Source organism: Nothoprocta perdicaria, unplaced genomic scaffold (genome assembly GCF_003342845.1).
Source record: "Nothoprocta perdicaria isolate Ctin4 unplaced genomic scaffold, notPer1 scaffold_6, whole genome shotgun sequence".
In the NCBI taxonomy this organism is placed as follows: domain Eukaryota; kingdom Metazoa; phylum Chordata; class Aves; order Tinamiformes; family Tinamidae; genus Nothoprocta; species Nothoprocta perdicaria.
Window position 1 is genome coordinate 5,053,116 of NW_020455865.1, and position 23,152 is coordinate 5,076,267.

Genomic DNA, 23,152 nt, shown 5'->3' on the forward strand with positions numbered 1-23,152 from the left:
AAAAATAATACAAATTACAAAAACACACACATAGAAAACATGATCTCCCTAACATGGAAATGAAGAAAGATGCATGCAAATGAAAAGACCTCTAAAAAACATTGACATGCTCAACTAAAACCGTTGCCAGGTTTTGAGAGCTGAGACCAGGAAGAGCTTGTAAGATAAAAATGGTATTTCTGCATATTCAAAATCATCTGGTTTTGGGCCATAGTTTATGGCATGATGCCAATGTCCAATACCATACCAGTACTCTGATGCCCTACACTTAGGACATGTACCACCATGATTTTTACCATCTCATGGTGCAAGGAAAATAGGAAAATTTCTCCCTACCCTGAAATGGCAACCTGTTTTCCATATAAGATATGGCTTTGAAATGTGGTTCCTTTTGTGCTTAATAGCAGAGGGGCAGGGAGAGCACAGTGCTCATGGAGAAGAACGAGAGCGGGTGGAGGAGCTCAGCAAGGCACTTTCTCCAAAAACGTTGGCATAGGAGGACTTGAGGAACTGGACGTAGTTTTGCATGCTGCGGTTGGTGCTCTCTGACTGCTCCAACCGATCCTTTAAATCTTGCAGGCGGCTTTCGTACCGACGTTCTGCCTGCAGAAAGAAGCACAAARCACAGGCTGAAAGGTAGCAGTGTTCAGCCTAGTCACTAAAACCTCAAGCTGTTTCCCCAGAGTGCCGAGGACAGCAAGAGCTAACACTATATAATGTGTGGCATCCACTGTTATGACATTTATAATTTGTTCTGCTCATCCCCAACTCCGTTCACCAATCTGTTGATAAAAACAGAAAACAACACAGCTAATCAGTTGAGCCTTTTAAACTGATTAACTCCAGGACTGAGGAATAAAACACTTTTCTCTAAAGAGGAACTTGAGCTGATCCATGTGTTAGCCCAATTCCAAGTAAAACTCAAGTAAAAAGGCACAGTAAACAGGAGATTATGAAAGATCCTTCTTCAGTCTACAGCAATTTAATTCAAAAATAATGTAAATAATAAAGAGAAAATAATAAATGTAAATAATAAAGAGAATGAGGCTCCACATTCACAAGTTAGGAACATAGCAGACATGTCACGGACACATGACAGCATGTCAAATCTAGAAAGAGCACAAAGCTCTGCGCGTCTTCTGCAGCATGCCCATGGGAGCTTGGTTTATGAATTCCAGCAGTTGCCAGRACACTGCCAAGACAGCAAGAGCATCCCTTGCAAATCACTCACATCATCTTTGTTCCGGCGCAACTGGTTCAGCTCTGTTTTAGTCCTACTCAGCTGGGTCTCCAAATCCAACACCTTAGACTGGGCTGCCTTCTCTCTAGATGCTGCTCGTTCTCGYGTTTGTTCTACCTACACATAACAGAACAATGACTTTGTTAAAGGGTTATCTATGGAGGAATATTTTTTGCGTACTGCATTGTCCACAAATGTCCTATAAAGTTTAAGGGGACCTGTTCTCATACATAAGCAGCAGCTCAGTTGAGTGCTTTCCTCTCCTGGAGAAAACTGCAGAGGAGGGTTCTGTTTCTGGAAGGCTCAAGTGCTGACATTTTCTCCTTTGTATTTTAATGCACATGCAGTAATTTAATAGTAGATTGAGGAGATTCTTGCTATCCCATTTTTACTCTCTAAGTAATTTGAGGAAGCTTCACGAACATAAGGAATTGCTTACTTGTCTTTTGGCATCCTCAATGGCCATCTCCAGCTGACGTGCCAAGGAGCTACATTCCCGGGTCTTCTCCTCTAGCCGCAGCTGACACTGGTGGATTGACTCCTCACGTTTTGCTATGACCTGAAGGAACTCTATGTTCTGGGCACTCGTTGTCTGTAGTTTTCTAGGTTAAGACAATAAGGGAAGGAAGCCTATTCATTTTAAATGAAGTGCRTTTCAGTTTGCCCTTTTTTTAGGTCTCTGAGTAGTCTGTGAATAGATTCTTTTCCCCCTCAAAAGGTCAGAGTCTCAAGAAACACATCTCCCTTTCTCAGATTAGTATTTCAAAGGTTGAGGGACTTAGAGTATTCACAGACTTGCAGAGTATTCACAGACTTGCCTTTTCCCAGATATCATCACTAAGAGGTATGTATAAGCATGGGTAAAAGCATCTTAATATTTAATAACCTCAGAACTGTCAGGCTAGATTGGACTAGGAGCTGGGTTTTCTTTTTTTGCTTTAACTGTTGATCCTTTTCGACAACATTAGTAAAAAGTGCTTCAAAAGTCTGCAACTCGCTTTCCAGTGGTAAGTGTCTAATTAGAGATTGTGAAATAGGTAAATATACAAGCATCCTAGAGGCAAGTGGGGAACTGGAGTAACAAGACTGGTCTGAAGCTGTTTCAATCCCCTGGAAAAAAAAAATGGAAAGAGGATGGAAAGGGAAAGCAAAGAGAACAAGAGTATCTGTTATTTCTGACCTTTCCAGCTCTTCCACCTTCAAGGTGAGCTGCTTATTCTCCTCCTGAGCAGACTGATACCTCTCTCTTGTCATCTCCATTTTGTCCCCCTGGAGCTCAATCTAAAAATTACAGTAATTAATTACTTTACAGAATTCTTACTACATACAGATGGCCAAGCACCTAAAATGCATACTGCCATCCAGAAAGAAATATGCCCAATTCATGATTTCTGGAAAGTCCTGGAAAAGGAACAGTGGATAGAACAGCAAAGCACTAAAAGTCCAGTTTGTTGGTGCTTCCAGTTAATTTCTAGACCAGTTCTTCAACATCACTAATGAACAGCCAGGTCTGTAAGCGCTTGCATAGAGAGCAGTCACCTGTAAGCATAACAGTAAAGCACACAGATTAAAAGCAGCCATATGCATGAGAGCAACCCACAAAAATATTAGAGCCTGAAATACTATGAAAATTAGTAACTCCAAGCAAATCAAAGTAAAGCACCCAGGCTGCAGGATCATTCACTGTGTCTTGAGGCATAGCAGTGGAAGCCATACCTGCAACATCTGCACACCTTCTAGGGACAAGGAACAGGGTTTGGAAAAAAAAAACTGAAATCATGATGAAAAACAAGGTTCGGACAGCACTTGCAGCAGAAAACTGCATGAGGGAAAGATGACAAGATGATGAAAGTAATGGAAATGTGTGTCAGTATTTGTATGTGTTGCCATCTAAGTTCCAGTAACATTTCACACCAAGTCATGAGAAACCTTTTACATAGCAGWCAGTGCTACTAACTATGCTATCTGACACAAAGACAGGCACACATCGTTATTTTGCAGCGCATGTTTAATTATTTCAACGAGACACATGAATGGAGACGAAGTCTGAACCTTCCTGTGATTAGAAATTCATGTTGATCTCGGACTCGGAGGTGGCTGTGCTGCAGGTATTTTCTGCCAGTCTCTTACCCGCTGACGAAGATCTGTAATCATGACAGACAGGTCCGCATTCTTCTTCTCATAACTCTGAAGCTGGTCCTGGCATTCTGCCAGCCGCGTCTCTGTGATCTTCAGGATCTCAGGAAGCTTTTCTAGCTCAGCAAGCTGGCTCTGGAACTGCTGACGAGCCTATGGGACAGGTAAAGAAAAGCRTAAGACACTTCAAAATGTTTATAATATTTAGACAAGTTACTAACTTCAGTGGAGTTTGTTTTGTTTTGTCTGCCACAATGACACTGGGTGGATATTTGCAAGTCCTGCAGTTCAAAGTCTAGGRTATCCTCCAGCAAGCTTTCTCTTAAGACTCGGTATACCCCATGGAAAGGGGATGACTAAGCATTCAGGATCTTGGGCTTTATCTTTAGTAAATATACAAGCTCTTTCCTGGAAAGGTGGTCCGCAACAGAGTAGTGTAACCCACAGAGTTCACTGTTCTAAACTGTCATTTCTGCAGCAAAGGGCATACTAAGCATTCTAAATGCCTCCGAAGGACAACATGTGGTCAAAAGAAACTGCTAAATCTTCAATTAATTTTGCAGAATGAACAACCTCCTGAGCCAAACTAATGAATAGTGCAAACTCAGATTGAAAATAAGCCTCATTTGCCCCCACATCTGTAGCCATTCACTACAYTAARAACAAGGAGGATCCATGAACATCTKCAATATATAATCTGACAGAGAAATAGTTACCAGTTCAATCTCTTTGTTCATTTCATTCTTCAATGTCTTATTCTCTTTATCACAGATCTCCAGTTTTGCTGTCACATCATCTGCTTCCATACGGTTCTTCAACACCTGGTCATACAAAAAAGCAACACATCACTTAGCTATTCTATTACTGTACTGTACCTTGGAGCAATTAAAACTGCTCAAGGAACAGCAACAGGATTCTCACAGCACTAAGCATGACCCCAGAGCAAGTCTGTAAGTTCACTTTCTCTCTCTCCTACGAGGACCATCTGAACTTTCCACAAAACCTACTTTTCCTTTTGTCCCATATTCCTAGCATCACAATACACAAACTCTAAAGCAGCAGTCAAGAAACAGTATTTACTCTACTGAAGTACAAGAGAGAGCATCTGATTAGGAATACTTTACCTTTTAAGAAAACAAGCAGGGAAAATTGAATAATTAGCCTTTAAAAAATACTATTGATCAAGATATCTATCAGTGAGACAGTTCCTAATGACTTCATTAGCAGCACATACTGAGGAAGGCTGGTCTTCCTTACTTTGGAATAAGGCATATGACAATCTGAATGGTTCCATTTGAAGGGGAAGAAAGAAAAAAAACAATCTGGCAAGGACCTAAAGCATGTGGAATATCCCCAGAGAGCTGAGAAAGGGTTAAGGCATGGCAGCAAATAACAGCAAGAAGGGAAGTCACTTTTGTGCAAGGACTGAAGGACTGGGTAAGATGCACAACCTACCTGTGACTTGTAGGTTTCAATCAACCCTTCGTAATTCTTGAGAGAGCTCTTGAGCTGTTCCACTTCTGTGTGTGCTTGGTTCAGCTTTTCCTCCATTGGGACCACACTAGCCTGAAAAATAACGAAAACATCTTCCAGTCAGTGCTTGGAAATAACTACCACATTAGATGGCTAAGATTGTCTGGTTTATGAACAACAAACTTTTCTTTGCCTAAGTTAGCCAGGTGTTCAGATGCCAATGGATTGGCACATTTACACCAAAGCACCACGTTGTTCACCTACAGCGTCACCATTCTGCCATTCTCTCTAAGTAAACTACAGTTTTTAATCTCTGTCCAGCACGCAAGATCTCAGCTGGAAGGCACAGGAGTTGGGACAGGATATACTGCTACCCAAAATGCTGAAGAAAACAAGTCCTTCCAGACTGCTCACTTTTTCTTATGCTTTTTTTCCTAGCCTGCTTGCCCTGTCCCACTCAATGGGGGCAATTCACCTCTGTCTTCAGAGGCAGAGCARCTTAATAAATTATTAATTTCTCCCTTTTGCTCTAGCATTTCAGCTCCAAATCCTGGAATCACTCACCTTCAGCCTTTCGTTCTCCATCTTGAAAGAAGTGGTTTCTGTGGCCTGTCGATGCAATTTACCCACCAAAACATCTCTGTCCTCTCGCATCTTCTCCTCCAGGGTTTTCTGCTCTTCCAGCAAGTCTGTAATACGGCTGCCATACAAAAAAAAATAATCCTTAAATCACAAGAAAATAAAGAAGACTCCCTAGTCCATGAAAGTTAGCTTCAGAAACATGTTTTTCCTCTACCCTTTTATCTTACTCTCCATGCAGGTGTGCACATCTATGTTTTATGTTGCTATACTCCCTCCTAGTTGCCTCCATACTGCCTCCATAGTTGCCTCCTAGGCTTGCTAGAAAGTCACTGGAATTGTCACCTGCAGCTCAAATGCACTGTTCCCAGGACTGCAGGATAAAAAGGAACTTCTCTCAGGCCACATACCTGTTTTTTTTTTTTTTTTTTCCCTGCAGCAACAATGGTAATAGAGGGATACTGACACATTTATTTGAAATTTTTCTTCAGATGAAAATTGGCATGAACTATATGGCCTGTAACTTCTAACTTCTTTCAGTAAAGGACCACAAGCATCTCAAAAGGAGATTTTTAATTGAGCTTAATCCTTAACCTAAATTATTTTAAAGAATCATAAAAAGGCAAAAGAATGATATCTAAGTATCAGAAAGCCCCTTTGTTGTGACAATCCAGCAGTAGAAACCACATCCCTCTCTCTCTCTCTCTCTCTCCAGTGTCTCTTCTAACCTTTCGATAATAATGTTTTTGTTTTCCTGGATATTTACAGACAAACTTGGAAATTCCATTGATTCATTCTTGAACTAGGAACTCATCCCCACTTCTGCCAATTTCTCCACACTAATTTTTTTATTTAACCTGTTCAGCATAATAATTTCCAGTTCGAGGTCGCTCTTGTCCTTCACTACTTTGTTGTAGCGACTCCTCCAGGACTCTAGAGTAGACAGTGCCTCAGCAACGTAACTGTCCTGTTCAAAGAAGGAGATGCAATATACACGAGAAAGAGCAAAATGACAAAAACCTAATTGCTACAATATGCTGAAACACTGATGTGTGTGTGGTGTTCACTGAGGCTTTACCAAAGAGATTTATTTTAATTCTTCCCAACCCTTTTATAAAGCCATTCTACAATATTAACGCCAGACAGTAAACACAATAAGCCAAGAAAGGAGAATCTTCTTTGAAGACATCAAATCAATTACCAGAAATACAAAGCATGGCTAAGGTTTCAGTAGAGGCTCTGGTCCCTGGAATTTCAAACAAGGGGAAGAATTTGAAAGAAGGGAAGAATCAGGTAGCATCACATCTATGTTTCTTCTGATTTGTCCTCATCTTACTTTTCTGCTTTTGTTTGATAGCCTTTGGCAATTTTTTCATCAGGATGTTTCCGTGCATCTCTATTTATACTTTTCTGTTCTGCATAGCTTTTTGTTTAACAGCCAATCCCATCCAGAATTTTCAGGCAAAATCACAATGTTTTATGGGCTTTCAGCAACCCTTGAATTATATTAGAGAGCCAGGTGAAAAATCAGATCTCTTAATTTAGTATGATCCAAGTTATTCCATCTCCTAAGTTACTGCAGCTCAGTGAATAGACAACTCAGAAAACTGGGTTTGTTCTAAACTTAGCATAAATGGGCCAAAGCATCAGGACAAAAATAAATCTCATTAGTTGAAAGCAGATTCTCTCCCCRGGGCTGCTATCAGAAGTCAAAGATTTAGATGCATGATCTGAAGAGACTCCTCTCATGCCTCAGGTACTACCAGGTACCTTTTCTGCCAGCTGGACATTCAGTTGCTCTGCGTACTCCTCACTCCGCTCCGCCCGGTCTTTCTGTGCCCGGATGGCTTTCTTCAGGGCCTCCTTATCACGGTCTGCCTTCTGCCTTACCTCTTTCAGCTGCTCCATGATATGTTCCACCTCTACCTTGTGTTGAGCTCCATTGCGCTCCAGATTCTGCAGCGGGGAAGAAGCACAGCACAGCGAATAACCACCTGGCACCCCAATCCTCAAATGGCCTAGCAATAGTGGAAAGGCATGGGCATAAGCCCCCAGGCTTTCAGTCTGAAGGTCTTTGTAATCTCTTTTCATTTGCACAGTCCTAGCACTGGTAAACATGTCAGCCTGACCTCTATAACACTGAAAGTGCCATATGCTCAACACCAGCGTTGTTTGTTTTTAAACAAAAAGTCACAGTCTAGTCTAGACACACAGAAACAACTCCCTTCACTGCAACTTGCAGAGTAATGGAATAAAAAAATAAAAAAGGTTGAAGGTACCAAAACTAAGAAAGTCTTTAGGAAAGACCATTAAAAAAAAATTCAGCTGGTTTCTACAGATGTTAAAAAACAGAAGTTATATTCAGTATTTCCATCTTGATACACAAGATTTTACACATCAGAATCAAAAAGGAGACTCTCTCAAATGCCTGTTAAACTCAAAAGAAATGAGGCAAACAGCAACCTCATTTAAAAGGAGGGCAACTCTATTGACCTCTCAGTACTTTGAAACTAAATTTATCTCAATGTTTCTTGCTAGTCGCGGGGTTTCAGAAAGAGCCTTAATTTCTTCTTGCATGAGCTCCTGTGTCCAGAATACCAGTTTCTTCTCCTGACCAAAACTGATAATCAGCAGCCTTTCAAGCTACCCAAGTACATTCTTTTTTTAACCCAAATGCTCACATATAATATTGCTATATTAAGCTATATTCCCTAAGAGAATTAAAGCTCTTCTAAGCCATTATCACAGTTATGTTCTTTACATCCATCGATAAGTTAGGCATAAGACTTTAAATCAATTTGGACCACAGGAACACTCTCCTCTTCATTAATTGTGAGCAAAATCAAACACAGAAACTCAAACTTTCTTTTTTCCAAGAAAACAAATTAAATAGTTTACAATTTGCCTTGATATGTTATTTAATAGTATTACATATAACATTTATTTACATTTAATTACATATTAACTAACTTGGAAAAAAAATCTAAGCTTATGATTTTGCCTCATGCCATCAGAAGTAAAAGGATTTTTATTTTCTTACTTCAGCTGAGAAGCACAATGTGTATTAACATGACATAGGCAGCACTGGGGAGTATTTCAGTCTACCAGGCAAAGCAGAAAAAGTAGTTGGAGAACTCTTTTTCTCTTTTCAGTAGATTTTGCTCCTGAACGTAAATGAAAAGATAATCCTGAGACCACTGAAAACGTACCCGGATCTGGATACTCAGACGGTTGTTTTCAGCTTCTTTATTTCGCAGCTGCGCTTGTAAATGGCCTCTCACGGCCTCCATGGATTTGGAGAGCTCACAGGCTGTCTTTGCCTGGTCCTAAGTATGAAAAAACAGGGCACACTCTTTCTTTTGATGCAAACAAGTACAAGAAATGCTTTCTTCTGTGAACATTCAGTGCAGAAGTATGAAACTATCTCCAGTCACCTTCACTTTCCTCAGATGGACTCTCACTAGCTCCTTTTCGCCACCCAAACAGGCAACAAATGAGCAACCATTTCCTTTATGTCAGATATGAGTGAATTAGCTTAAAAGATTTGTTGTAGACAAAATATCTGTCACATCTGGCCTTTTCCATCACATTTCCCTTCAACTTCCTATATAGAGTAATAGACTGGAATTTGACATTGGAGTCCAGGAGAACCTTAGAAAGATAATTTATGGATAAGCCCAGGCAAAAAGAGAATACTACTTGGCCATCTTTGTGATGGAAGTTTTATTAATAAAATTTTAACTCCATAACTGTGGGGGAAACAGGTGGCTATATGTCTGCTCTTATGGAAGCCAGTCATCTGATCCCTTAATGAATATTGTCTGCAAGTCCACACCTATGTATTGGATTATCTGTGCCTCTGCAGAACCGATGGGTAGAACAGGAAGGGGAGAACAGAGGATGGAGGCTACCTTCTCTGTCCGTATCTGAACGGTAAGGTCATCCACCTCTTTTTCTTTCTCCTGAAGCATCATCTGGAGTTGCTAGAAAACAAAACACCACTTACATTAAAAAAAAAAAACCACATAAGTTGGCAGGGGGAGGGAAAGAGGTGTAATTGCTTCCCTCCCGAGACCCTCTGATGCACAGAACTCTCAATCTGGTATCCGCAGCAACAGCTTCCACAGCCCAGCATAAMACAGTCTTGATTCTTTTCAAGCAGAGAACAAAGGGGAAGCCAATGCAATTGTGCAACAGGGCCCGTCAAGAACCAGAACCTAACAGCACTTGTTACTAGCACTGGCACTCCACAGTCAAAAAAAGGCACTGCTCATGGTTCAAAGTGTTTAAAAACTTCTGGCAATATCAGAACTATTTTTCAGTTTACAGATAAGGCAACAAACAAAAACTGGCACCAGGTCACTCACTCGGTCAGTGTCAGAAGCAGGAACAGAAAACCTGCCCTCTTTGTGCTTTACTATCTTGAAGTAGAAGATGATTTCCATAGTGAAAACTGAAAAATTCTCAGCTGTCAGGGGTATTTTAGTGATGGATATTTTTTCTTCCCCACCTCCAGAGATTTATTTTTAAAGATACATAGAGCACAATTCCTGCTTTGTACATTCAGTACCATACAAAAAAGTAAGCAGAATCATTTATGCTTCTACTGAGAAATATCAGCACTTCTTTTCTTTTATGGTTGACTACTGTAAAGCATTGCAGCACATTTATGGCTATGAAAATCTAACCACTTTTAAGCATAGTAGGTTGTTAATCAGAGCGACAATGTAGCCTCTTACTAGAACAATAACCTTGTTTGACATTGGTGTAAAACTTGGGGGCTGAACAGAAGTCAAGGAGGAGCTTGGAATTTCAGGTATCTGCTTTATTATTCCTCAGGAAAAAAAAAAAAGATTTTGTTTTGCTTACCACTTTCTCTGCATCTGCATCAGCCAGCCTTTTCAGCAGTGTTCCTTGCTGCTCCAATATCTTCTGGGCATCCTTCTAAAAAGCAATATGCAAGAAAAAATGTTAACCCAGAAGCCATGTTCACTTTTTACTCACAAAGAACCAGCCTTCCAAAGCAAATCAGTATTTTATACAAATTCTTTAGACAAAGCTGGGGAAATCAACCATCTTCCTCCTGTTGGAGCAGTAATTATCAGACGATACCAAGAAGTACTAGTTTGGCTACATGTTTCACATAATATCAGATCCCCAAAAGCTTTTCCTCTTTTCCCTATCAAGGACAATATTAAAAAGCACAATGTCAATTTAAGATCTTTAAGAACACTTTCAGTATTGAAGGAAATTCACAAAATGGCACTTAGTTCTTTTCTCTGTGCTCATTAGCAGCTGGCAAAGTCATTACCATTGACTTGCTTTTAATCAAATGGAATATAAGCTATAGAAATAGTAGTAATTCCCTTTCGGTATATTGTTTGTACAGTCCACCTCGTGAAAATAATATTTTGAACATCCTTATGTTACCTCTAGCCCTCAGACTTCAGGCAACAGAACCATAGCAGTAATATTTCAGACTAGCATGGCTAGCAGAAGTGTTGGTGGAGCTGCTAAAGACAGAACCAATGAGGAGTACTGTACAGATACAAGTTTAAGATCTGCAAATACAGTTGTATCCTGATGAGAAAGACTTGGCCAGACAGTAGAGCCTTTTAATGCAATAAGAGACCTAGATGCTACAACACCCCAGTCTTTATTGAAGCCAGCAGAAATAATGAAACAATCCATCCTTTATCACACGAGACCAGCAGCAAAGTTGGGAACAACGGTTCAAAGCTCCCAAACTCAAGTTCCATTTTCAGGCCACAGGACAGTGTTTGCCCCCAGTAGCCATCCCARCTCAAGCACACAGCACTGCTCACCTCCCGGGTTTGCTGCTCTTTAAGAAGTTCTCGGAGCGTCCGGTTGGTTTCTTCAAAGGTGCTCAGTTTCTGTAGCAGCAGCTCCTTTTGCCTCGTCAGTGTGTTAATATCTGAGCTGCTCATGTGTTTCTCCTAAAAAAAAGGGAGATGTGCTCACATGCAACGTCTCAGTATGGAATTAAGCTGCGAAGCTGACACAAGCATAAGCAGCACAGCAGTCATCATTGTATGTGCAGAAGGGTGTTGGGACGCTGCAAAAAAAAAATCCCAATTCCAAACAGGTTTAGCAAACACCTTAGACATGTTAAATCCCTCTACATTTCCTTATGTTTCTCTGGATCAGCAACATGAGCATTAGTTTTGAATCAGCTATATAACAGGCCACCGTAATAAAGCAAGAATAAAAATGTCCAACACCTACAATGTTGAGTCTCCCAATTGTATCTTTCAGAGCATCAATTTGTTTGGCTGCTGCTGCTCCATCCCTCTCTGCTTCGTTCAGCTTGGACATCAGACACTCCTTCTCACGCTGCAAGCACTTTTTCTGTAGTCTGTAATGAGAATTCAGCCATCAGAGCAACAAGTAGCTGTGACAGTTGTACCAGCCACTATCCATATAGTTTTTCCAGTATTAAAAGGGATAAAGAYTCTTTGAGTGCAAAAGCTTTAAAGAAGTACCCCCTAAGATACACCCTCTCTCAGTGTGGAAGCTCTTTTCATAGAAGCCAGTAGTTTCCAGGAGCTTGCTAGGAACTCAACCATGAAAGGGCACTTAAGCCATTACCAGCAACAAGCCTCCAAACGAGCGATGTCTGAATGTGGAACAGGAAAGCACACCAACATCTGTAGCTCARTTTTTGAAAGGTACTTGAAAGTCTCAGAAGTATACACAGAGTTTTCAGGAGAGGAATATACACAGTATTAACTTTGAAGTGATCTTTCTTAAGGGGAAAATAACACAAGCTTCCCTAATTCTTCAGGCACGAGGCAGACACAAGTACATCAAACTGAAAGGGACTTTTATGGTCACCAAAACATAATTCAGTCCTCCCAGAAGCTGTCTCTCTTGTCTCAGTATCATTTCCACAAAGGCCAAAAATCCTCCTCTAATTCTCAGATCCATCTTTAGTCATTTGTTCCTGTACCAACACTTTTGCAACCCAAATGTCATCTCTTGACCTTTAAAATACTAGTAACAGAGTCAAGATAAACTCTAGTAGGCCAATTTAAGCCAACCTATTTCAAGTTCCTCTCAAAGTGTTTTTCTCATTTTTAATAATTGTGTTAGAGCTCTACTCTACAGCTGTCACCATCTGAAGTCACCTTACTCAAGTACAAACAAGCAAACAAACAAGCAAACCAAAGCAATACTGTTTGTTCTTCAGCAGCACTGCCATGCAGATCTAGGGTACAAACTGCAGCTTAATGTGATATTAGCAAGGAAAGAGCTAAGTGCCCTGTAAATACCACTGTTCGCAGCAAAAATGGAGAACTGATGCTTACATGGTCAGATCTTTCTCCTCTTTCATGCGCTCAATATTGCGTCTGAGCAGTGTGTTCTCATGTTCCGTTTCCACCAGCTCTTGAGTGACCTCATTCAGTTCTTCTTTCTGCTCTTCCAGGAGACGTTTTGTCCTTTGCTGCTGTTCCTCCTGTTTCTGCATCTTGGCCTGATAAAGATACATTTTAATAGACCTCAAGAGAAAAAAAAAAAAGCTGCTTTTTGAGCGGTACGAATCTCAAATCACTGAGCCACCCATTCAAACAGCAATAGGAAAAGGACCATACATTTTTTTGCCTAGATATGTCCAGGCAGATCACAAGGGGCACACTTTATTTATCATCTGGAAATAACTTGCGTCCCACAAACATAGGAAGACCCAAGCTTCCTGGCTTCAAACTAGGTACCAAAAATTGTATCAGCCATGAGATGTGTGATCTGTCTGAGACCCAACAGGGAAGCAGCTTAGATGGCAGCAACAAGAATACAAAATCTCCAGCCCTTAGTGTAAATTTAGAGGAAAAAAAAAAAAAATTAAAACTGCACTTTGCTGTCCCCACAGAGCATCTTATGGAGTCTGAGAACCTCTTTATCCATTTCCTACATGCTGTCAAGTACACTTAAAAGGCTGTTCGGCTGGAGAACACATCAGCCTGTGGCATATTTGGAAAGAGAGTTGTAAGTGTCTTTTTAAGTGGATTCTCTGACAATAAACCGTTCATACACGATTATTTTCACTTTCAAAAATGACCAGTTTTCAGATCTTAGGCTTGATCAGAAACAAGATTATTTGGGAACTGGAGCAAAACCTTTTTCAAAATGGATCAAATGTTTCATAGCAGGTATGTGTGAGTTTCTCACTATATAGATGAGCTCTTCAAGCAAATCATATTAATCTCTTTAAGAGGGCTAAGGGCCTGGGTAGCTTTTCACTGCACCAGGGCAGGACTCCAGCCTCCTCTTGCCAAAAAATCAGCTACAAAGTCTGAGCTTTCAGGCCTTTACATAGTCTCCTCACCTCATTCTTCAGTGTTCCCACCACATTCATCAAACTATCGATCTTCTTTTCATATTCACTCATTTTGCAGCAAAAAGCATCCTCCTCATCTGTAGAGAGGTCACTAAGGCGCATTACTGACATCATCTTATCTGAATCTGAAGGTGTAATTTCTAGGCGGTGAGTTGGTCCCTGGTGGAAAAGCAGTAAAAGGCATCTGTTTTTTTTTTATTATAAAATTTTTTAAACAATGTTCTAACCTTGACTCCTCCAAAAAGAGAGATCAATTCACATCACTAGTAATAATATTAGGAAGAAAGGAAGGAAGGATAAAAGAGGTGAACAAAGCTCTTTCAGGTCCATCAGGGAAAGCTCAAGAACACAGCAAGGCTAAATCCAACACATATAAGGTGTGGTTTAACATTCAAATAGGAATAAGAAGAAGAAATAATGAAAGTTCAAATTCTCATTTAGCATGATCCAGCAGCACAAAAGACAATACTACTGAGCTATAAAAAGAGTATTACACATTCCTACACAAATGCTCCACATTTCAGAAAAGACAAACAACAGCCATTCCCTTCTATGTTCCACATGAGATTTTGCAGGAGTTGAAATGTAATAAGTATTTAATAAGTGTAACAATGAGATACCTAAATGGATGCAAGGTGACAGTGCCCTTCTCTCACACAAGTACAGTTTCCTCCAGCCTGCCGTTACCCAACTCTTTTCCTTCAGCCTCAAACAAACTCAAATATTTGCTTTAAAGAAGCAGCAGAAGCAGCCATACCTCCCATTTGTAGGTGGTCTCCCGGACAGATGTTTTGCCTGGGGGCACCCAGGGGGCCTTAGTTTTCACCCGGACATTTCGGCGCATGCTCACAGTATCCCCTTTCGTTCTCTGTTTGTGCTTTTGCTGAAGAAGGGGAAAGGAAAAAAAAAAAAAAAAAAGAGGTAAGTCACAGGCGTCATAGGAATCATTTAAACCTTCAGTGCCATTAAAACCAAAGAAAGCTCAGGGGTGCAAAAATATCACCTAGTGTTTCACATGATACACCAGATCAGGCAGCTCATCTTAGATGAGGAAGCAGCGGTCACAGGGCAACACCAGCCACAAGGAAAGGTTCCTGCATATTCAGGTGACGGAATGGCTGCAGGGCCACGTTCTTGCTATTTATCACATAGCAACTCTGTGACATCACGGGGGGCTCTCTGCCTGTGATGCAATGAGAACCTTAGTCACCTGGCAAGCACGGAGGGGGTGAGAAAAAAAAAAAGAAGAAAACAAAAAATATTGTAATATAATCCATTTAGGTACAAAAGGAAGGACCTGGGATATCCCTTCTCCGTTCTGGATCCAGGTCCTAAAACAGCAGCCCTACCAGGAAGGAAAAAATAAAAAAAAAAAAAAAATTAAATTGTGCAGACTATTCGGTAATAATGAGACCTGAAGTGTTCTGCTAGTATATCCATGTTTATTTGAATTGAATTTGAGGAGTTTCAACTAAAATAAAAGTCTTTTCACTAAAAGGGGCATTGATTTCCCTATCAGTCCTTATCCCGTTATGATACTTGCCATGGGCAGTAAGCACGCAAATTAATAATTAATAGAGGATTTAGAACATCTGTAGATATGAGGAAGAATGAATTAGCAACTTCCTTCACTTTTTGAGGACACTTTCACATAAAGAACATCCAGCTGAAAGGCAGGGTATCATATGACAAGCAAATCTACTTCATAATCATCCTATTGAGGATCCTAGCCTATTGAGGATAAGGCTACCAAGAAATCCTCTTTGTCACGTTGCAAAATAGGAAGATGGTAGAAGTTCGTTTAAATCAAGACCCTCTTTTTTTTTTTTTTTTTAAGTACATAATTTAATACAATAGATAACTTGTAATACCCAGATTTTTTTTTTTTTTTGGTTAAAGAGTTTGGGAATGAAGACAAAAAAGAACCAAATGTTTGATTACCATGGCGCCAATTCAAGCAAATAAGAGGAAGAAAATCCACAGACCCACACAGCATTGGAGCAGAACTTCCACGTATTTCAAGTAAAATGACAGGAAAATTTTCTCTTAGCAGAAGTACAAAAGCCTCTGTTTGATAGGACTCAACACTAAAAGATGAATTTCATTTCAGGGTTTGTCRTGGCTGAGGCGCTACTCAAAGTCATTTATTTTACTTACCTACATTGTAATGTACAAGACCATGTAATGCAAAGTTTAAGTATCTGTAAGATTCTTTTGAAGTATTATCTAAAAATTATCAGAAGCAACACTTCTCACAACCATAAATGCTAACATTATAAAACAAGCCATGAAAACTGTCTACATATTCAGTATCATACCTCAATAATCTTAGAGRAAATACTACTGATAAATCATCACTGAATACGAATAAAGTTACCACAGCAATGAGTTGTACAGTTCTAATATAAAAGCAAAATCAAACCTTGAAGACTGTGTGGTGTTTCTAGGACCCTTCACTTTCCTCATTTGCAGAGGACACACAACCAGCTACACACTCATACCTGGCATTTTGCAGGTGTTGTTTTCTGACCCTTTTTAATATGGACATGGACAGGGGTGTTTTCATCCACATGGACGTGCAAGGGGGGAGATGAGGAACGGTTCTTCATGGCTCTTCTCCCACAAACGGGAAGGGGCAATACAGTGAAAGAAAACCTGTGGATAAGGAAACTGGAAATAACAACATTTCCCTGTGTGGCAAAGAGCAACAATGGCCAGCGCTGGCTAAAGCAGAAACTTCCTTGCAATAGCATCTGCCGTTTTGAACTGCACACTGTTCTGCAGCAGAACTAGGAATAACAGAAATTTTGCAGCTTCTGGTATTTTCTGCTTTTAACATGGCTATTAAAGACCCACTACAGTTAGATTGAGAGCGGGTGTCTACAAGATTCATTAGAATTTGAAGTTTTGAAAGCAAGTAAGCAAATGAAGAGCTCTGGTAACCAACACCATCTAATTTCTGTACAGCAACATTATGGGGCAAGGAGGAATTAATTCCACAATTTAGTTAAAAAAAAAAAAAATAACAGGAAACAAAAAGATCTTTCCTTTTACATCCCAGAACCAGTAAACTCTTTAATGTGTGCTTAATTTCAAGCCACCATTTTGGAGTTAAACAAATGCTAAAAAGCTTTCAGATCACAGCAGATGTTGTTGTTGTTGATATTATTTCTCAGTGATTTATGTATTTACAAATTCGCACATTAATTGAATGCATTACCTTACTCAGTGCCTAAAACAAAGCAGATAAGGCTGGAAACGCAAGGTTAAAATAATCAGTTTTGAGCATGAGCCTTTGGTTTATTTGGTATTATTTTTATTTGATATAAAGCAATTACAAATCCTAGAGAAATCCACTAACAGAACTAACCTGACACAGGCAAAAAGGTTCTTGCCAGCCTAGATATATTTACTTACAGTTATTGACAGGCTTTCTGATCCTCTTGACACTGTTCTCTGAGCACAGATTGAGGTCACTTGGTTCTTGATGGGTGAGGGAAACCTGGTACAGAAATAACAGAGTAACCACTACTTGGAAAGGGTATCGATTTCTGAGCATCTCTATTCCTTTCAGTACAAGAGATTGTGCAGGGTCAAATAAATCTAATATAAAAGCCTAAACAAGAGCTAGTGCGTCAATGTATCCTCTGCCTGACGAGCATGGGAGGAGGGAGGAGCTGAGATTATCATTCATTGTATTTTATTGATGAAAGTTTGATTTCTATTGATAAATAGTTTTGTACATCGACACAAAATAACATTACTGCAACAATTAAAGCCCTTCAAATTATAAATGCAGGTTTTAGCTAATTTTGTAAGGGACCAAGGTTGAACACTTCTACAYTGTCTGTCCATCCCCACTCCCAAGCCACATGTGCTCAATAACTTCAGGCATCCACTTCTCGCAACCAATTCAGTAAAACTCGAGAGCAACGCAGGGACCTCATATTCAGTCTGGTTTTATGCAGTTTTGTACGCTGAGGAGGTAGGTCCAACCCGAGCTCTTGCTGAAGGAAAGTCTGCAATATGAGTCCACAGGGCTGTATTGCTCCAGCTAAACCGCTCCAAAGGGCTAATCAGCACACAGCAAAAGCAAAGGGCTCGGCTACAGCATGAGCAGCTTCTCTCCTCCCGTGCTTACAGGACTGGCTACAACAGCAATGGAAGAGGAAGCTCAAAAGACTAGTTTGCATGGGGGGAACACAGCAGAGTCGCTAGTGTGAGAGAAAGTACAGGATGCAGGGGACACAACCCCTAGGAAACCAGGCTTAAGTTAATGTCAGGGAACCGCTTGTTCACAATTTGCCACCCAACAGTGTTACAAGCACAACCTGCTGCTAAAGCAGGTTTTTGTACACGACGGTTGCTAGATCAGATCTCTGCTTAGAGCCCATTTATTGTTATTTCAGCTTGCCAAGCTCCCTGGGATGACCTGCTCCAGGCCAGATCAATAAGATCACTCTGACTTTCTGCTAGAACGTTAATTTTTGTTTACTAACACAAGGAGTACAGCAAAAGCAGGCATCAAATGAGGAACTGTCGGCATAATCCAGGCTACTAAAACCTTCATTTTAATGGGGATCATTAGTGCAGTGGAGAAAAGCAGAAAATACTGCTGCTGTCACATGCTGGTTACTGCTGTTAATTATCATGGCGGGAAGGAGGAATAAGAAAGCACCGGGACAACGGCAGACACGCAGAGGAAACACCGTGTTCGGTGCGTTGGTGGGGCAGGGCACAGGACGCTGGTACTTGGGAATGAGGAACAGGAAGGTTCCTCACGGAACCGGCTGCCGGCCGCGGCCGTTACCCGAGCGCGGCCGTTACAGACAGTCACAATTTGGCGGGTTCGGTGCCGTTCGGCAACATCGGCGCGGCGCAACCGCCGCCGCAGAGCCCGCCCCGCTGCGGGACGGCGGAGCGGGAGCCGTTGGGCGCCGCCCGCCGGTTCAACCGCCTCACCCCGGGCCTCCTGGGGGCCAACRGCCGCTGGCCGCGGAGCCCCGCCCTCCGCCGCCCCCTCACCGAGCAGGGCCGAGCGAGGCCCGCAGCCGCCGCCTCAGCAGGTCCTCGGCGTCGGCGGCGAGGCTGCCATGGAGACCCCGCGGGCGGGAGGTGGTGGGCGGCGGGAGGCAGCACCAGGGGCAGCGGGCGCCGCCGCACTTCCGGGCGCGCCGCCGCGCCGCCGCCCGCGGCTCCGCCATTGGGCGATTCAAACGCGCCTCGGGACGCGGCCCCGCCTCACCAGGGCGTCGCCCCCGGCGCCATGGCAACCCGCGCGGGCCCCGCCCCGCGGCGCGAGGCTCCGCCCCCCCGGCGCGGGGTTACCGCCGAGCCGCGCAGCCAGCTTTAMCGAACACGTCCGCGAGCCACGAAGCAAGGGCAGGAGCCGGTGTTCCTGCACAGCTGCTCATGTGCCTGCTGCTGCGGCGGGCGTGGTGCCGGTGCAGGGGGAAGGAATAGAAGTGGACCTCCCCAACTGCCCCCGCAAACAAAGCCACCATGAAAACACACGTTTTGCAGACACTGTTTCATTGCACTCTTTCTCCAAACAAGATTCTTTMACAGGCAGCCCCTTCTCCAGAGGGAAGCTGGGAGCGCTAGTGCAGGTGGTAGTTACAGTCACTTTCAACCCTACATTGTCTCTTAGGAGGACACGGGGCCATTCCAACTYGGAGCATACAGCAGAGGTTGTATCGCAGAGTCCTGGAGCAGCTCCAGGAGCAAATCCTGGCACTGYCCTGCACCACAAAGCACCTGGAGGGGCTTTCCAGGACAGAAACAAGCTGACCTCCTAGGGCATTTCCCAGGAGAGTTTTTGCAAGACAAATCGTTCCGGGAAGGCCCAGGGAGCAGCGCAACGTACGCTCCCTGCACAAAACACATACAAAATCATAGATAGCACATRTGGCATGAAGAGAGAAGCAGACCTTTATCACCGCAGACGCCAGTCTGGTACCAAAGAACCGTTCACACGGAAGAGCAAACGCACACAGTCTGCAACGTGCAGCATCCTGGGCCGTAGCAAGGAGCCTCTCGCAGGACCATGTACTCCTACAGTCACGACAGCACTGGGGTGCTCAAGGAGAAAGAGGTGTCAGTTAGAAATACAGTATCCAGTGCCTCAGAAAACCATTTTAAGGTGATTCGGATGAGTGGAGGAAGACAGCCTGAAGCAGAAGCCGCTCAGATGCATCATATTTGTTATGGCTGCAACATTTACCGGTCAAGAGCAGGCCCTGCCTTCTCAGCAGCCTGCTTGGAACCTGGCTCTCACCTAGAGAAGCCCATCCGCTGTAAAAGGAAAAGCTTGGATTGAACTGCAGAATACAGCAATGTCCAAGACTCCTTTTACCCATCCCGGTCCTTTTAAATATCATACTCAAATTTATGTACAGCTGAATCCCTCCTGTTCATTTGAGACTTGCTGTTCGAGAGAGGACAGTCTATGCCAGCATGTCCATCCACAAGGTGYGACCAGGCCATTTTAAATTCTTAAAAAAAATAAATAATAAAAAAAAAGACTTTCCTTCTGAAGCCTTTCCCCTATGCAAGTATTTCAGGAAAGCAGCTGTAGTTGACATCAGATTGTAAATTCATTTTTTTGAACGACTTTCTCCATGCGCTGGTACCAAGGCTGAATCTTGGTGTTAACCATCATGTCGTCAAAGGCTTCCAGTCCTTCCATGACTCTGAGGACACCATAGACTGCCTGTGCCAGAGGATAAAGATTGAAAACACCACTGAAAACAACCAAATAGGGAAAATGCCATAGCACACTGATTTAAGTGCCTTAACCACCTACTTTCCATTCCACCAGGGTAATAGGCAAGGAAGAGTATGAACTTGGAAAGAGGTGATAAGAACAAGTATGTTTTTTCATGAGGAAATGCCAAAAAAAGGTCAGGAGCTACCTGCACCTGTAGCAAAAAAAGCTAATCCTATTTCTGCATCAATCCCTGCTATGAAGGGCTTGACTTACATTCATAGAGAACCACTGGTACAAGAGACAAATTACATCTCACCCTGTGCTGCTGCTACAAAGAAAATTCCAAAATTACTGAATGTAGCAAGTTTTGTGCAGGTGTCAACTCTTATTAACCAACAGGCACTAGCCACGTCAGTGTCTCCATTTGTAAACAGCTTTCATCATGCTCCCAAATGATGTGTAGCATCCACCTCCAGATGCTCACGTCATCTGCAAAGTGAACGCTTCAGGAATATTTCTCACATAGAAAGGAACACACACACACACACACACAAAAAAAAAAAAAAAAGCAAACATTGCTCTTTGCAAGATGAGTACCTCCAAGTGCATCTTCAGGTGGAAATTATGTTACCACATAACAAAGAACACTGACAATATCTCACATAACTTATCTTCCCTGTCTATATATAGACGAATAACTGGACAAGGCTTGCCATATACTTAGCTACAGATACAGAAATTAACCTCTTACCAAATCAGCAAGGTTTGGCTGGCTGCCACCCATGAATAGCCGATGTTTGCCGACAGCTTTTACCCACTCATTAACCGCTTCATATAAGTCTTGTCGGACATTATCTTGAAGGTTATGCCTAGATAAAGAAAGGAAACAATATGTTTTCTAATTAGTTGCTTCTTATTTTAACCTTTCTTTAACATTAAAGGCTGATCCCCGCCTGGGAATTCAGAAGGCTGATCAGAGAATAAAGGGCATAGTGAGTAGTAAGTAGTACTGCAAATGCATAAACACTACTCCGTGTGAAGTACGTATCTTCATGCAAAGAGCAGAATTAGCAGCACTGTTACTTGCAGAGGATTAAACAGTTTGGATTAAAACACTGAGGTTCCACATCAACATCTGCATCTCACAGCTAAGGAGAAGGCGTTATTCCTTTCACGTATGGGCTGCCCATTGTACTTACCTTTTCTTCAACCTCTTGCTAATGATAAACATGGCAAGGGCCCCCATGTACTTAGCAAAGAAGCCTTCCATGGTGCCAAACTTCCCCTCCCGGACAATGTAATCAAACGACGCCAAGGCTTCCCTAGGGGTGCGGTAAACGTTGGGCGAGATGAGGTGAACCAGCCAGTCGTCCGCCCATTTTCGCCACTTCATTTCTTCCCTGTGGGTATTCAAGAGAGACTTCTCAGTACATGAGCTACAGGCGCAGGACTACAGGCAGCATCACAGGGACATTAGCTAGCGACCATGCCAAGGATGAGTGTATCACAAGCTGCCACCCAGCCTGCTCCTCCCGTGACACGTGGAGGAAGCTGTGACCATACTTGTGAGACCCCCAAATTTAAAAGCACTTACACTCTCACTTCTTTGACGGGATAGATTCGCTTTGTCTCCTTTTCATCCAGCATGAGCCAGTATTTATTCCCATATTCAAGTGTCTCCTTGCCTTTCTCACTCACGCTTTTCATAGGAGGGTAAAATGACACAATCTCCTCTAAGCTCTTCCTCCTGAAGACAGAAACACAGCACTTGCTCTGGCTGCTCCATAAATGTAGAAGACGCATCAGAATATGCACACTTCAAAACGGTAAAAAGCATTAAGCACCAAACTCTACTTGAAACTAGTTTGAAAAAGATCATGTACTAGTAATTGCCAAATAACATTATGATTTGCATACTCTTTGTCAGAGGTGGAAACAAGTTCTGAAAGGTAAAAGCTGAGCTTTAACACAGCCACACACACTAACACATTATCCACAGCATTATCCACACCATCAGGGCTGGGATTCGGTCAAGTGAACAAAAACCTAAAGCTTCRACACTAAGTTCAGCAAGAAACTAAGGAGCTAATCCCTGCGAGGGAGTTCTAAATCTCCAGTCTGCTAGGGCTATTCACATTCAAACYGTTACCCATCCTTCTGCTTCCTTACTTGGATATCAGGTATGTCTTTATTGCACTGATGATCACTGAAGAATCATTCAATTGCTGAAAAAAGAATACAATTTTTTTAAGAACTTCTTGGTGAAACTGAAAAAAAAAAAAAACCCAGAAGTCCCTTAAAGCCTTTGCCCCAGCATTTATTTCCCCAACTTACCAGAGGACTTCCAGCATTCGCTAGCAGAATAGGCACCTTTCTGTAGACAGAAAATTTGATTTCTTTCCTCATTATTGGGTTCACTTCCACAATTTCATAGGGTAGCCCATGATAATCAAGAAAAGTTCGGACCTTGCTGCAGAAAGGGCATGTTTTATACTGGTAGAGAGTGAGCTGAAGGCCTCCGTCAGGCAGCTGGAGAGGAAAGAGATGAGAGGGTTGTATTTCCTACTAAAAGGCGAAGCATTTCCTACTAAAAGGCGAAGCATTTCCTACTAAAAGGCGAAGCATTTCCTACTAAAAGGCGAAGCATTTCCTACTAAAA

The 23,152-nt window shown here is 42.1% G+C and overlaps 2 protein-coding genes across 2 annotated transcripts in view; both read right to left on the minus strand.

Annotated features, from left to right (window-relative positions):
• Positions 1–311: 311 nt before the first annotated feature.
• On the minus strand, positions 312–17,286 carry ODF2 (outer dense fiber of sperm tails 2). Its single transcript, XM_026049350.1, has 20 exons — positions 17,202–17,286; positions 16,286–16,439; positions 14,542–14,667; positions 13,773–13,943; positions 12,757–12,923; positions 11,675–11,804; positions 11,254–11,385; positions 10,298–10,372; positions 9,340–9,411; positions 8,638–8,754; positions 7,199–7,384; positions 6,286–6,395; positions 5,414–5,549; positions 4,832–4,942; positions 4,093–4,197; positions 3,371–3,529; positions 2,421–2,521; positions 1,680–1,842; positions 1,232–1,357; positions 312–603 (listed from the first exon to the last, which is right to left on the minus strand). The coding sequence occupies exons 2-20, from the start codon at positions 16,391–16,393 to the stop codon at positions 430–432; spliced, it is 2,469 nt and encodes an 822-aa protein (XP_025905135.1). The 5' UTR covers positions 16,394–16,439; positions 17,202–17,286; the 3' UTR covers positions 312–429.
• Positions 17,287–19,655: 2,369 nt separating this feature from the next.
• Positions 19,656–23,152, minus strand: part of PTGES2 (prostaglandin E synthase 2) — a gene marked incomplete at its 5' end in the record, with an annotated part of 4,015 nt that continues 518 nt past the window's right edge. The window contains 6 exons of the mRNA XM_026049512.1: positions 19,656–20,496; positions 21,245–21,362; positions 21,693–21,893; positions 22,088–22,240; positions 22,663–22,718; positions 22,828–23,022. Of these exons, the coding sequence (XP_025905297.1) occupies positions 20,368–20,496; positions 21,245–21,362; positions 21,693–21,893; positions 22,088–22,240; positions 22,663–22,718; positions 22,828–23,022 (852 nt within the window). The remainder of the gene's footprint in view (positions 20,497–21,244; positions 21,363–21,692; positions 21,894–22,087; positions 22,241–22,662; positions 22,719–22,827; positions 23,023–23,152) is intronic.